Source organism: Dermochelys coriacea, chromosome 7 (assembly GCF_009764565.3).
Source record: "Dermochelys coriacea isolate rDerCor1 chromosome 7, rDerCor1.pri.v4, whole genome shotgun sequence".
Taxonomy (NCBI): domain Eukaryota; kingdom Metazoa; phylum Chordata; order Testudines; family Dermochelyidae; genus Dermochelys; species Dermochelys coriacea.
The window spans coordinates 32,264,292-32,280,294 of NC_050074.1; the positions used below are offsets into that span (position 1 = coordinate 32,264,292).

Here is a 16,003-nt window from a genome sequence, read left to right on the forward strand (position 1 = left end):
GATTCTGCAAACCATCTTCCAGGAGCATCAGATGGGCATCTGACAAGGCCCTGCTCCCTCCTTGTGTCCAAGCCACCTGGCCAGTGGCTTGGCATGAGCAACTCTAAGGCTGGTAACTATGATAACCTTGCAGAACGTGTGTGTGTGCGCGTGTGCACGCGCGAGAATGAATGAGTACATAAATATGAAATTGAATGGAATGTTATAGCTATAACTGCTTACTATGATTCTTTCTGTATTCACAATAAATGTGGCATGTGAATGCAGAACAGAACTGACACCTGTTGGGCCCCCATAGATCTGGCCTCCCCACTTTGACAGCAAACCTTTGATAACTACTCCGAGTACGATCTTTCAATCAGTTGTGCACCCACCTTATAGTGCTTTCATCTAGATTGCTTATCAGAATGTCATATGGGACTGTGTCAAAAGACTCAAGAGCTATGACAGGCACCAACATTTTTAGTAGGTCTTCTGTACACGTGCTGCTTGATTCAGGCATGTCTTGGTGAAGACACACTCTTGTTCCAGAATAGGAGCATCCACACGGAGAGTTATTCACAAATAGCTGTTCTTAACTCCCTGTGTAGACATACCCTTAGATTTCTACCACTAAGGTACCAAGGAGGGACATATCCCTCTCATATAACAAGTCAAAGGCAACCCTAGGAATACAGTGGCAAGATTCCTGTCATCCTGTTTAGTGGTTAAGATTTGCATTTGCCTATTAATTGGAAATAAGATGGAGTTTCATGCTCCATGCAGATGCTGTCCCTATCTCCATAAGTGATGCCAGGCACCACAGCCTGAGAAAGTGCTGTGCCCTGTAGCCCAGGCTCTCTCATTCCCCAGCTGTCTATAGGCAGAGGGATGCCAAATTAAAGAGACTACCAAGCTTTGATTCCACATCAATTATTTTACTTGCATCAGATACTGATCCAGATGAACAGTGGCAGAGAGCATTCAGCTTGGTCAGTGAAGTCATCACAGCCCTGACAGAAATGGCATGTGTTGTATTTGCTAACCCTTGTGGTCATTCCCAGTAGATCAAGATAATGTGACTAACACTCATAACATTGTGCAATTATTCTACATTAGAAAAGAGTGTTGTCATGTGTTAGCAGCCAGTACTAGTTGCTCTTAAAACAGAAGCCCAGTATTGATTACATTCTTCCCTCCCACCCCACCCCAATAAAGCCTTTTTGGTGCAAGTGGATATTACTGCCATTGAGTTTCCTTTGAGACCTGAAAGATTCAGATGCTCTGCTCAAACAGACTACCAGCAATGTAAAAACTCTGATTTTCTTCTCCAGGAATCCCTCCTCCACATCTGTGTTCATCCCAAGCCTTAAACAAGTACAACCATGACACCATAGGTCACTGCTATGCTCACTCAGCATCAAGTTTTGTTGCCCTGATAATTGTTACACTCACCAGGATTCTCTATGAACAGAAAATAAACTTTTTTTCCTGGACATTTTTATTAAGAGCCTGTCCAGCTATTACATTGGCATTTGCACATTAAATAAGGCACATTTGAATAGCTGCATCAGCAAGTAATTTTTTTAAATACACAAGTACTGCCCTGTCTTCCTGTTCACAACCAGAATATATTCATAAAGTGCGTGGGGAAAACATAGTTCTGTGAACAGCAGAATGAGAACAAGTCCAGTGCCACTTGCAGTTCCTTGGGAGGAGACATCTTGGGTCCTGGAATAGTCAGTCACCCCACAGATCGCCAATCCATGCCAGTTCCATCAGGCTCCATAGTGACTCCTGGCTCCTGCAGGACTGCAGACCAAGAAACCCAAGAGGCTTAACATATAAGCACACTGGCAAGTCAAGTACCTATACACCTTACTGGGAAATACACAATTATAGCCACTAAACATTAAGTCAGTGGTTGTAGACCACACAGACTCTTGGATTCCAATAAAGCAGCAGACAGCATCTTGGTGCCAAGAACAGACTCCCAGAAGCAGAACTACTAGAGGGATACCCAGAGTCAGTACTTCTGGAGTGTCATCCAAAAGTCACACCCCACCTCTTTGCTGAATTCTGCCCAGAGAAATGCAGCATTGACTCTGGAGGCAGCACAATTCATGCTTAATTTTCCATTTATGGTTTACAAATGTATGTGGGTGGCCCTGAGATGGTTAAAATCTAAAGGGCTCCCAATAGCAGGCAAGTCTGAGGAGTAAAACGGGCCCCTTTCTTTGCCATGCAAGAGGGATTGTTTCCAGTTTCCTGAAAGAAACCATTACACTTAGCCTAGAGGGCTAGTTCTTCAACATGAGGTTTAAATTAAACCAAGTACAGTAATTGCATCCAAACAAGTTTAACTTGCTTATCCCTAGAACAGGAAATGATTCCCATCAATTCATCTCACCACTAGTTATGAATATGGAAACTGGGCACTCAGGAACCCTATTCCTCTAAAATAGCGTGCGCATTCTTTCCAAATCAGATAACAGAGCTGGAGGCCGGGAGAGAGGGACTTGTCCCTACTTACTCTGCAGGCTATATGTTGCCACTGGATCCAGCATTATTTTCTGAGGGAAGATAATAAAGTCCTGGGACCACTTGTTAGTGAATGGCAATAGGTCACCATCAGAAGTAATTCTGGCACTTGGAGCATCTTCTGGGCTGCCTTCCTCTTCAGTCAGCTCACAAGTGCAGAGGGGGCAGCTTGGGGGTGTAACACCAGGTCCTCGGGGAAGTGAGTCCTTTTCATTCTTCAGGTAGCTTCTCAGTGCTCCACTGTGATGAAGGGGTCGTTCACGTGACCAAGCCCAGTGGGATGGCTCCTTTGACATTAACTAGATCAGAAGAGTACAGACCAGCCAATTTTTTTTTTTTCCTCGCCACTGAATCTTTCTGGATTAATTTAAAATTGTATTCAGTAAGATTTAAAACTAAGCATGATCTTGTCATATCTAGTCATTTTAGTGTATAGTGCAGAGGTGGCCAAACCATGGCTTGTGAGCCACATGTACAGTTAAAGTGTGGCTTGTGGAGCCCCTCCGTCCTCTTATTCTCCACCTACCAGACTGGGGGTGGAGGAGCTTGGGACCCTGAGCCCCAGCAGGTGCATCCCAGCTCTTGAACTTCAGAAGATTGTTGTACGAGACTCAAAGGGTCACTAAGTTTGGCCATCCCTGGTATAAAGCTTCAAAGACAGTAAGAACTACAGTGTAGTATTTGAACATTTCCCAGATGGATTTATTTATCAGACAGATTTATTGATACAAGAATGCTTTGATCATAACTAAAGCTAGAATAGCAACTGCTAATTAATGTTGGTGGGGAAGACATTTGTAGAATGTAAAGGTTGTGACTGTTCAGTAGAATCCTAGCCATCGCTGATCCAAGAATCTTTAAACTTAAGTAGGATTCTGTACTAAGAGTGGTTTGAAAATCTTAGCGACTGAGGTTTTATTTAATGTCTGAGAAATAGCTAGACAGATGCACCCACTATGATATTCCTGACCTTCCTAGTGTGCTAGCAGGGACACATCCTCCCATGGTCAGTTCAGGCCTTAACCCTTTATAGGAACTGGATTTGCATAGACTATTGATTCTAGTGACTATTAATGTGTTAGCCATAGTCCCAGTATTACAAGCATGCAAAAAAAAAAAAAAAAGTCTGCCATGGCTAACCTCATCACAACAACGCCGGCTGACCACTGCTCGGTAGTTCATTTTAGCCCAGAAGCCATCCCTCAGTTTTAAGAACTGTGGGAACAGCTGCCGCCAGTTGTCACCAAGGGCCCAGGGAAAGATCTCATACTTGTAATCCTCTTCATCTTCCTCCATGTCATTAGCCAAGTACCTGCATCAGGAAAATGGGGCAAAACAGGCTATATCCAGAGAAATTCTTCTAACCAGTGCTTCTCAGAGGCACTCAGCCTAGGAAGTTGTATGGTACAACCTGGAATTGTTATAGTAGCTTTTAGTGTAAAAAGTGTTAAGCCTTAACACTCCAGCATTACATTGTATAAAAGAGGGAGCATTCTAAACCCACAGAACTACAACACAAGAGGCTTTTGCAAATCACTCATTTGCAATGAAGGCCAGTTGTGTTTAGGTGCATACAATAGCTCGTGAGTTTTTCCTATAGGTGCACAGAATACAAGTGGATTAGGTTGTAAACGAGTTCTCACACAACATATGTATATGACAGATACTGATTCTATTAGATATGTATAGTTTGCAAGGTGATGTGATTAGTTTGGGATTGGATTGATGCTGTGTTTGCCCTTAACGGGAATAATTCTCATTCACACCAACGTAGCTCTACACCACTTTGAAAGAGTAAAGTATCCTTACAAGTGGGTCCATAGTCAGAGAGCTTTAGAGTAAGAATAAGGCCTCAAGTGCCCATGCAGTACATTCAGCTGCAGGTGTCATACCTAAAACCTTAGTACAGGAAGGAGGGATTGAAGAGCAACCCATACAGGCCTCTCCTGCTACTAGATCATGGTGGAAGTGGAGTTCACTTGCAAACATTATGGGAGATTTCTGCAACTCCTAAAATAGTAATTGTGTTAAGATGGGGCGAGGATTTTTTACATTCTCATTTTTTTTTTTTAATATATATAAAAAAAAGTGTAGGAGCCCAATCATAGACCTGGACACCAATGTGCTAGGCACTATACAAAACAGAATAAAATGCTCCTTATCCATAGAGAGAAATGACATCCAGCCCATGACCCCTGCATCCAGCCCATGTAATTAAAATTCATCAGGATCCCACTGATTTGTGTTTTATCATCATTAGCCTCTTGAAACAGAAGGTAAAAAAAATATCTACTAGCCTCTACCCAATAATGAAGTCTAAAATTAGTGTTAGAGGGAAACCCTTTGAAATCTACTTAAGCTAACTGGAAACACGGCAATTAAATTGTGCTTTTCTGAGCTGGGGGACAATTATGGCTGATCAGCATGGCATGGGGAATTTTTGGGGGGGTAGGTGCAGGGAGGTTTAATTTGGGTATAACTTCTTCAGATACCGGTGTGTGTAATAGCGTCTGGCTCCACAGTAAACTATACTCCTAATAGCCATTCCTCCTGCCAAACCATTTGGTGGCATGGACTAGGTAACCCAGTTTGTCTTCTCCATTCTGCTGTCTATGCATTATTTATATGGTGGGATCGTTACAGACTGGAAATCACAAGGTTAAGAGCCACAAGGTACTTACAGAGCAGTGAAAAGGTTCATCCGTGTGTATTCATTAATATGCAGGCCAGCACGTTTGAAGTAAGTCAGAGCCATGGCTAGAAGATACTAAACAAGAGAGTTACCTTTAATAGACCCAGTTCTGGATCAGAAGAAACAAAATATGTTCTATCTAGTATTTAAGTTTAAAAACAAAAATAAATTGAGCCATAAGGGGAGTGAGTAAAGAAAGGAAGCACTTTTGTGGAGGCTTGCTAATTATTTGTATTATCATAGCCCTTAGGAGCCCCAGTCATGGACCAAGACCCCATTATGCTAGTCCCTGCGCAAACACAGAACAAAACTTCCAAGTACAAGACAAGAGACGGAGGGATACAGACAGGGGCGTACAAGGAAACAATGAGACAGTGTTGGTCAGCACAATAAGCAGTGGTCTATGCACACCAGTTAACTAACTGTTGGCAAAAAAAATTTCCCGTAAGCTTCATGGCAGAGGAGTTTTAAGGAGAGATTTGAAGGTGGATAGAGTTAGTTCTCCAGACATTTACAGTGAGCTTCTCCCAAGCGTGACAGGCAGCATGGGAAAAAGCATATGACAGCTTAGAACTGTCGTTCATTTTAATGAAACTTCCATAGAATCCCAAGGTCCTTTACCAGAGTGACAGCCATAAGCAGTCAGACTGAGTGTCTGTTCTAAGCAGTGCTTAATTTGTGCCAGGGCTGACCCCTGGCACCTTGAGGTTTGGCACTTCATAGCCTCAACACTTCTGGGCTTGCTGCATCAGTTATGAATGTAATCAAAAAATTGCTTGAGCCCCAGCATGTCTTTCATTATAAATTAAGCCCTGGTTCTAAGCTCATTACCACTCCCTACAATTTTCCCAAGGGCTAAAGCCTCATGCTCTCTCTCAGCCTAGAATGGGATTTATGGAAAGTTTGAAGAAAAGTGGTGGAGTCTTGAGTTTTGAATGCAAAAATATCAGTCTTCAGTGGTGATGAGGCCCTGGTCCTTGTGTTGAAGTTTGGTTTATAAATTAGAGATCATAGAATATTAGGGTTGAAAGACCTCAGGAGGTCATCTAGTGCAATTCCCTGCTCAAAGCAGGATCAACTCCAACTAAATCATCCCAGCCAAGGCTTTGTCAAGCTGGGCCTTAAAAACCTCTAAGGATGGAGATTCCACCACCTCCCTAGGTAACCCCATTCCAGTGCTTCACCACCCTCCTCATGAAATAAGATACTGCATAAGAGTCAAAAAGTCAGTCATTAAACTACTGAGCATTGCTATTTAGAAAGGTTGTTGAAGGGAAGTAGAAGTATGAGGGACATACCTTATCTGAAATCTTGTAGCATATGTCTATAGACAAGAACTCTTGTACCAAGTCATCCTCTGGTAAAGGGAAGAAAAAGTGAGGCAGCTGTATTTAGTTGTTTCATATTGTTCAGTGATCATTGCTTTCAGAATGCGAGTACTGTTTCCTACTCTAGCAATGGTGGAATCTTTACAAGAATCTCTCTAGAGTGACCTGCCAAGGTAGTTTATAGCATGAATTTAGAACATGGTTCCAACACTGTTCTCAGACAAGAGACTTTCACAGCCTGTGGTCAAAGAAAGTTGCTGAAACTCTACTAAATATAGCAGCTTAAACATAGCTGTAGCTAGCAGTGCCATACTCCCAGAGTGGATAAAGTCTAGACTTCTATCAAACTATTCCATTTCTAAAATTGAATTTTAAATATTTTGTACTTATGACACTTTGTTCAAGGTTCTCAGAGCATTTTAGAACAGTGGTATAATCCAACATTTAGAGGTGGAGATAAGGGAATTAAGTCAAAGAATTTTTTTTCCTTGAGAAACCCACATTTCCTTACTCCCCATATTGTGTGCTAAACACAGATAACATCCCCCTTTTGCAAGCAGTTATCAACTTGAACAGTCAAATCATCAACTTGAATCCTCCAGATCATTTAAAATTTATCTTGGATACAAAGCTTGTCTTGTTACAGACAGTTAAAAATACCCCTTCCCTGCAATTGGGAACCTACTTGGGTTTACTACCAGTTGGTCACTGCAGTCTTATCCAGCCTTGGGAACCCATTCCCAATGTACAGTACAGTTTTGTATACCATCTTTTATCTAAACTGTATATCCCAAGATGCTGGACAGTTTGAATGACTGGTCTAGCCTCCTACCCAGTAGGTTGAAGAAGGCTTCTTGCTCTTCCTGGTGTAGATGGAATGGAGGTCGCTGCATGCTTTTCAGCACTGCTATGGAATGCTCTCTCTCAGGGATTCGCATCCTGCTACGTGCTCCAATGCCCTTTGTGCTGTTGTGATGCGGCCTCATGTTCCCTGGCTTCACCCCAGTGGTGACCACAGGAGGGACATGGGAAATACTCTGAGTATGCCTCATTTTTTTTTTTTTACTGGAATTAGTGGAGGCTCAGGGGCTTCTGCAGTGGAAAGGGATTAAGAAGTAGAATTAACAGAATTGGTAATTCAATAGGAAGCTCTTTCTGTAAAGGTTACCATTTCCAAGTCAAGCCTGAATCAGTAGCAATCAAGAGCTGTTACCACATAATGGCTGTTTGGTGGCCTGTGAGATATTAGTTATTGGTTTTGTAAAACAGATAACTATCCACTGGGAAGTGGACTAAGACCCATCACAACAACTGAAGTTGGACAGCCGCCTTCATTGGCGCAGTCAGCCTTTGAGTTGCACAGATTGAATATCCTTCTTCTCTAGAGGCAGGCTTAAGGCACGGTGGCACCCAGTTAGAACAATGAGAGACAGTTCACACTGCTACTGCCTACTTGCACCTGTTCTAGAGATACAACAATAACTTGCGTTTCCACAATTGTCAAGCTGTCGTGCCCACCAGCACTAGATGGGGGGGGGGAAGAAGATTAAAAAAACTGACCAAATCCAGTTTCACTGTCCAAGTTAAGTAAATGTTTCAAAAAAAAAAGGAAAAGCAAATCAGGTTTAAAAAAACCTAAGGCTTATGTTTTCACAAGACCCTAATGATTATGGGTACTCGAGACACCTTAAAGGGGCCTGATTTTCAGAAAGCACAGAGCACCTACTCTGAAAAATCAGGTGCATTTAAGGTGTCTCAAGTTCAGCACCTGCAATCATTAGGATCTCGTAAAAACGAAGACCTTCGTTTTTAAATCAGATTATTTTTTTTTACAACGCATTTTATCAAGATAAATGACTGTAAGGGCAATGGGGAAAAAAATCCCTCCACAATGAAAATAAGTCAGTAGTTGAATACATACAGACAAACCAAGAGAATAATGGTCCTTCTGCTAGCCTTTCAAAATTACTACTCATTATACATCCAATGCTGCAGCGCAAGACTATCAATTTACATTCTCTGTTTGTTAATTCAGAATATCCTGCTTTTGCCCACACAGTGTGAAACTCCATGACTCAGATATATGGTGCTGACTTGTATAAATCTAAAGGAAAAGTTTAACTTGTTTTAAAACTCCTGTAACTATGTTTTAAATCACCCCTACAATACTCTGGACTTGCAAAGAGCCTTTGGTAAATATGTGCTCAAGTTCTGACAAATCTAAACATTTAACTGTTTTTAAAAATAAGAACTTTAAACCATTTAACTGTGCATATGGGATGGGGAAGGAGGGAGCCATACAACAATACCTGTTAAATTTAAAAAGGATAAAGTCAGCAGAGATAGGTGAAAATGGAACTGTGTAATTAATCATGCTAAAGACATCAATCATTGGTGCCTTAAAGCCTTACAAAATACCAGTTTAGACCTCTGAATTCCCATTTAAAATTCCCTGTACAACACACACTCAGCCAGTTACTTGTTTTAGGGTGAAGAGTAGGTGTTAAGACACTGTCAAATCTGTTATTGTAGATTAGGATCTGAATTCCTCCCCTCCTTTTTAATCCATTTGCAGAACTATGGTCCCACCAACTCAAACAGATATTTCCAATACCATTTTCTAACCCAATAACTAAATTTACACACTGAATAGAGAGAAAGTAATTAACATACAGGTGTCAGGATTACTATAGACGGTGAGAAAATTATAATAAGAACTTTCACAACGGAGATGTTTTCCCATTCCTTTTAAGGTGTTTGCCCTGGTCCTACATTTCTGTCTATGAATGCATTTAGCTAGAATACCCACATTTAGGTACTTTAGAAAGTAATACAAGACTATATTTTGGGAAAGGAATACTACTACAGTAACTCCTCACTTAACATTGTAGTTATATTCCTGAAAAATGCTACTTTAAGCGAAATGATATTAAGTGAATCCAATTTCCCCATAAGAATTAATGTAAATGGGGGGAGATTGGTGAGAAAAATTTACCTGGAACCTGACAAGAGACATGTACTGTAAATTTTAAAATAATTTTAAACAAACTACACCTCTACCCCGATATAACACAACCTGATATAACATGAATTCGGATATAACACAGTAAAGCAGCGCTCTGTGAGGCGGGGCTGCGTGCTCCGGCGGATCAGCACATCAGCATGTCTGGTTCTGACACGCAGCTCTGAGTGGCATGTTAAGGGTGCCAGGCTGGGGCTGAGGGGTTGGATAAGGGGCAGAGGGTCTCAAGGGGCGGTGAAGAGACAGGGGGGTTGGATGGTTCGGAGGTTCCAGGGGCAGGGCAGTCAGAGTACAGGGGCATTGGATAGGGCATGGGAGTCCTGGGAGGCCTGTCAGGGGCAGGCGTGTGGATAGGGGTTGGGGCAGTCAGGGGACAGGGAGAAGAGGGGTTGGGTAGGCGATGGGGTCCTGGGGGTGATTAGGGATGGGGGGGGTCTCTGGACGGGGTAGTCAGGGGACAAGGAGCAGAGGGGGTTGGCTGGGTTGGGAGTTCTGAGGGGTCAGTCAGGGGGCGGGAAGTGACTTTAATAACTGAAATGCTTGAGGCCAAAGCAAGTTCGATATAATGCAGTTTCACCTATAAAGCAATAAGATTTTTTGGCTCCTGAGGACCGCGTTATATCGGAGTAGAGGTGTATTTAATACTGTACTCACCAATGATGATTGTGAAGCTTGGTTGAGGCGGGGCCTAGTGGGGTCAGGGGCTTGCCCCACTCTGCCCATCCGGCACTCCTGCCGGGGAGCAGGGTCAGGGGCTTGCCCACTCCCCAGCTGGAATGCCAGGCGGGGCAGAGTGGCACAAGCCTTCATGCCCTGACTCTGCTCCCCATCTAGAACGCCATGTGGGCAGAATGGGGCAAGCTCCCACTCCCCAACCAGAACACCGTGCAGGTGGAGTGGAGCAAGCCCCCGTGCCCTGACCACCCTCCCCGGCAGGAACGCTAGGTGGGCAGAATGGGGCAAGCCCGTGCCCTGACCCTGCTCCTTAGCAGGAGCACCAGGCAGGCGGGTGGAGTGGGGCGAGCCAAACAACCTTATAACGGAACGTTGCACAACTTTAAAAGAGTATGTTCTCTAATAGATCAGCAACTTAATAATGAAAGAATGTTAACTGGGACGACATTAAGTGAGGAGTTACTGTATGTCAGACCTACTACGAATGGACAGAATCTCAAATCACCTCATGTTTAATTTCCATATGCTTTCCATCCCTATAACCTTGTCAGGCCCCACATCTTTGTTCAGCTTGTTTTTCCCAACCTTCCCCTCTCCCCCACCAACTTCACCAACTGTTTCCTAACTTAAACACCTTCCCCCTACCTCCACTTCCCCCCAAAAGAAAGAGCAGTTTAAATTTAGTGGTCTCTTCCCAGTAAGTGGTAAATAAAATTAAACTGGAAAACAGGATTTAAAATTTGTTCTAGAGTCTAAACAATTTTTTCCTACACCTACACAAGTCACAGGGATTTTTTTGGCCTCCATTTGAGCATTCCGATAATATTTTTAACAATCTCACCAAAAAAAAAAAAAAAAATTAATATGTAGGTATTCTGTAACCTCTTAAAGTCTGTTCCTCACAGGAGGCAATGGAAAAAAAGAACATTTAGAGAGAGAAAATACCTAAAACAAGCAAGACTAATCAATTCTACCAGACAGACCGTCTATGGCTGCTGACCCCATATTGTATGTAATATTCTTCAAGAATGAATTTTAATTAGTGAATTACCACCAGTCTAGATAATTAATACAACATTGGGTAAGAGGGATCATTTCTATCTCTCTTTGGGGACATGGGGCAGAAGACAGGCAATTTGTCTCAAATGTAGATTGAATTCCCCCATTTAAAAGGTTTCCCTTCCTAAAGTGAGTGTCAAATCCAACACAATAGTTTTCTTCTCATCTCCTATCCCCACCCTACTTTTCATCTGTACAAGCATCCTCCTAACCTTTAGTGTAAGGCCAATCCCAAGAATACCACTAATTAACCTTAAAGTTCCCAGAATCACTTTCAGGGAACACACTATTAAAACAGTTTGATGGGTCTAATCCTTGCATCCTTTTTCAGCCATCTATATCTCTAAATAAATGTTTCTGAAGACAGCTGGAATACCAAATAATTTCTAAGTGACCATGCAGGATATCACTTGGTAGTTCTACTACTATGAAGTCAGATCCTACAACTCTGAAACAAACAGTACATGTTACCATTATATACTGTAGCCCTTTTCGAGTGCATGCACTATCCCAATTTTACAGAGGAGAAAAAACTGGGGCACAGAGACTGAAACAACTTTGCTCTAAGTCTCAAAATAAGGTATGGAACCTGGGCATTCCAATGCCTCGTTCCGTGCTCTAGGCACTAGTCACCACTCCATTCCAGAGCTGGGAATGGAATAGAAGCCCTCTGCTTTAACTAATGGGCATGCTATCTAGCCACAGCCTAGCTGGCCATTTTAAGTACTTTCTTAGACATACAACCTTTCCCCCGGCCCCATTTTAATTTTTCAACACCTCAAATGAAGCAAAAGTGATCCATTTTCATATTTTGGCTATGAACTATGCACTGTAGAAGTCACGCTGGCCAGTTTTAGCAAACATGGTATCCAGTTTGGAACGACCTGGGGTCAGTACTACATGACACACAGCAGTTTTGACCCAACACCTGGGCTTCTTGGAATTAAAGGAAGTTTTGGGCTTTGCATGGACTTAAGCCACCAAACTTTGACCACATAACTCAGCCCATCAGGTTAATGCAATTGCCAAATTTAGGGCAAGAAAGATTTTCACCTCAGATTTCCACATCTGGGGTTGTTTTGTGTTTATTTTTAAGAGCTAGACTAAAGTCAGACAAAACCTAACTATTTTGAGTACTTACAAACATCAAACAAAGGTTTAGGCTCATGGAGCTTTGTGGAGAGCCTAAGCCACCACATTAAATAGGGCAGATCTAATTCACCAAAAAGACAGCCTTTCAGGCAAATGTAGGGTTCATAAGAAAAGGGGAGGAAACAGTTTGCACAAACCAAGCCAGCTGTATTTCACCCCTCACCTTGACCCACTATCCCCTTAGTCTATATGGGGGCTATAAGAAGAGGGTGTTTGGGGGTGGGGGGAGCATTGGTGCCTTATTTCCCTCAGGTAGGGGAAATGATTGGGGATCTTTCACACACACACACAGGTACATTGTTACCCCCTCAGTATGTGCAGTGGAATAATATGAAAGGACATTTTACATCACCACCCTACCCATTACAGCAGGGCATGAGGGTGGTAGGAGGGACATTTCTGGGGTCACCACTGACACCCCACCTGATGCATTATTACCACATTGGTCCACAGAGCCACTACTACACGCTCAGTATTTGGGGTGACCCTCCCACACACACACACACCTTGGTGCCTCGCTCATCCCCTCAGGGGAGGCGGGGGGTGGGAAATGTAAGGCACCATTTTGAGGAAGAACAGGGATTCCCTTCTCCAGACAAAGGACCCTCCAATTTACCCCACAGTTTTAATATGGGGAATGGTTAATACCTATTACCCACCCCCATTACCCCTAAGGGGCCATGGGGTGAGTGTGAGGGAAAGGGAGGGAGCCGCTGCTCCTCCCGTTGCGGATCCTCCCTACCCAACTGCTTTTCCCGCCTCCCCCGCTCACCTGAGCAGAGCAACCAAGCAGCGCGCGCGCGCAGCGATCACGAAGGGGTGGTATCAACCTTACCCCGCCCCCTTACCCACTGTTGGCTTCTATAGGCTCAAGCCTGCCAGCCCCTAGCCAATCAGCGATGGGTAGACCGGCCTCTCGCAAACCCCTGTCGATCAAAGAGCAGGAAGTCAGAGGTGGGACTTCAGTCCCTATTAGCCCGTGGGAATGGGCCGGGGCGGAGGTGAGGGGTGTTGCTGAGAGCGTAGGCTAGGTTACGCTTCACGTGGCTCTGGGCTCCAGGGGGTCTATATGAGGCCCACACAGCAACTCTCATTATGCATTTGTTATAGGGTTGCCTGCAAACATAACTTCCTATAGCAGCATGTATATCAGGTCAAGGTGCCCCCATCCCACACTTAGTGCAACTGGGAGTCAGGACTCCTGGATTTTATCGGATTCTGATGAGGTTTGTGGGAGCTATTCAGACTCCCAGCCAATAAGTCTAAAGGGATATTTATTATAGAGTCACCTGTCAATATAGCTTCCTATAGGAACTTGTGTGTCAGAGCATGGTGAAATCAGCCCACATTTAGCACAACAGAGTCAGGACTCCTAGGTTACATTTCCAACTCACCATGTGACCCTAGTGTGTGGCAAGTCACATACCAGCCTGGACCTCCCATCCTTTGTCCAAATGTCCCTGTTATTTTGCAGTGGTGAGGGTGACAGCTAAAACAAAGTCTCACTGGGGCTCAGGAAGCACAACACTCCAAGAGCAGTGCAGTGACTAGATTATCAGACATAGTTGTGTGAGCTACAAAGCCTCAAGATCCCTGCCTGGCATGCCCAGCTACAGTCTAGTCTAATACATGCACAACTGCCAGCTTGTCAAAGCCCCCAACTTGTCATACAGTTTAACAGAAAAACCTGCCATCCACTTTAACACACACACACACACACACACCTACCTGCCATCCATTTTAAAGCACATACACCTGGCTTCCAGACAGTCTTAAATACACACACACACACCCTTTCAGATTAACACACACATCTGCCATTAAGTTTAGCACATGCAAAGAAATACCTGATGCCCAGTTTTACACACATATCTGCCATCCAATTTTACTTTACTTAGCCCTTAAAATTCAGATTACAATGCCCATCATACTGACCAATATTGTCTAATTGTTTCCTTGTACTCCCCGTTTGTCTGTATCCATCTGTTGTCTCATATCTTATACTTAGATTGGAAGAGCTTTGGAGCAGGCAGCATCTTTTTGTTCTGTGTTTGTACGATGCCTAGCACAACGGGGTCCTGGTCCATGACTGGGGCTCCTAGGTGCTCTAATAATAATAAATTAATAAATAAATTACTTGATAGAAAGGCATTTGCAAGGCCTGAAACACAATAGGTTAATGTACTAGGCTATCAATTCTATGCACATGGGTTCAAATTTTAGTTTAGGTCACAAGTGAAAAGGTACTTAGTGCCTTATCTGTGTGCATTGCAAGCATATTTGGCAGTCACAGCTCAAAGGAGCTCTGGACTGGAAAATCAGCCAGTACTGTGGGATAAGATCGAGATGTATTGGCAAAACCGTGTGTAGTGAGAACAAGGGCCCAGCAGTACTTAGACATTTACACGAGTGGTGGATATAATTTGCTACCAAATTAGAACAGTGGAATTTTACACACCCACTTTTGAACTCACTTTGCACTGATGTAAATGACTACACAAGGTGAAGGGCAGTGCAGAAACAGACCCCCAGACTAGAACAGCAGTATTGCTGAACCATCTTGAGAAGCATTGGTTTGGCAAGCTATGTGGTGAATCTGGGATTAGAAGGATATTGCAAATCAGGAGAAATTAACAGTATAATTAACAGCAACTGCCCACACCAGAACTCTAGGCGTATGCTTTATTTTCTTGAGCACTAAATTAACTCACAAATAAAATGAAGTACAAGGTTGTTTGTTTTGCAATAATTTTATTCAATAATAGAGTCATAGAACTGCATTTAATTTAGTTAAATACATTTGCCCCCTGAAGGATTTCTTGCAAGAAAGACTGAGCATCTCAGATACAGAAGTGTTCACTTTCTGATGCAAGTGAACAGTAAGACAGAATCAGATCTGTTACCATAGTGGCAGGGAGGTGACAAATGCAGAATAGAGAGGATACTTTATTCTCTCTGATCTCTCTCTTTCGTTTCTTAATGCTTTCAGGACTATAGCACGTACTGCCTGGGTGCGGCATATTTTTCACTTGTGTAGGAATTTTACAGTCAAATGTACCACTGATATCCAAGGATCTCATAGTATTATCTCATAGTATCCTTATTCCTATTTTACATCTGGAAAAACTAAGGCACACAGAGCTTATTTGCCCAAGATCACTCACATGGCAAGTCAGTGCCAAAGCTACAAATGGAAGCCCAAGAGTCCTGACTTCCAGCACCACCCCGCTCTAACCCACTAGACCCCACTCCTAGAACTGGGAAAGAACCCAGCAGATATAGTTCCCACTCTTGTGCCCTATCCATTGTCCCACAGTGCCACCCCCACCCCAGACCTGAGGGACCCACTTCTCCTCTCAGGGCAGAGCTGGTGAGGAGGTGCCAAGAGGGGAATCTGGGATGAGAACATACATACCCAACTCATTTCACACACGCAGAGTCCACCATAGGTCTGTTCTATAATCTGCCCCATCGCCCCTAGCAACAACTTTTCCTTCCTCATTGGCCAGCAATGGGGATTTTTCTGATTAGAGGAGACCCATGACCCTAAACCAA

The 16,003-nt window shown here is 43.3% G+C and overlaps 1 protein-coding gene across 2 annotated transcripts; it reads right to left on the minus strand.

The window, feature by feature from the left end:
• Positions 1-462: 462 nt before the first annotated feature.
• SPDYC (speedy/RINGO cell cycle regulator family member C) lies at positions 463-16,001 on the minus strand. 2 transcript variants are annotated; one of them, XM_038411180.2, is made up of 8 exons: positions 15,864-16,001; positions 14,384-14,555; positions 7,373-7,632; positions 6,511-6,569; positions 5,202-5,287; positions 3,661-3,832; positions 2,513-2,819; positions 463-1,791 (listed from the first exon to the last, which is right to left on the minus strand). In XM_038411180.2, the coding sequence occupies exons 3-8, from the start codon at positions 7,590-7,592 to the stop codon at positions 1,724-1,726; spliced, it is 912 nt and encodes a 303-aa protein (XP_038267108.1). In that variant the 5' UTR covers positions 7,593-7,632; positions 14,384-14,555; positions 15,864-16,001; the 3' UTR covers positions 463-1,723. The 2 variants fall into 2 exon arrangements, with proteins under 2 accessions (XP_038267108.1, XP_043375710.1); XM_043519775.1 differs by lacking the exons at positions 14,384-14,555; positions 15,864-16,001 and adding an exon at positions 13,221-13,313 and having other exon boundaries at positions 681-1,791; positions 7,373-7,634.
• Positions 16,002-16,003: the final 2 nt, after the last annotated feature.

Excerpts from the sequence above, each read along its gene's own strand:
- SPDYC (XM_038411180.2), bottom strand. The coding sequence starts at position 7,592 with ATGAGGCATACTCAGAGTATTTCCCATGTCCCTCCTGTGGTCACCACT. Across the intron at positions 5,288-6,510 it reads GCTACAAGATTTCAGATAAG|TATCTTCTAGCCATGGCTCT; the intron begins GTATGTCCCTCA and ends TCTCTTGTTTAG. Across the intron at positions 2,820-3,660 it reads GCCGGCGTTGTTGTGATGAG|TTAATGTCAAAGGAGCCATC; the intron begins GTTAGCCATGGC and ends CTTCTGATCTAG.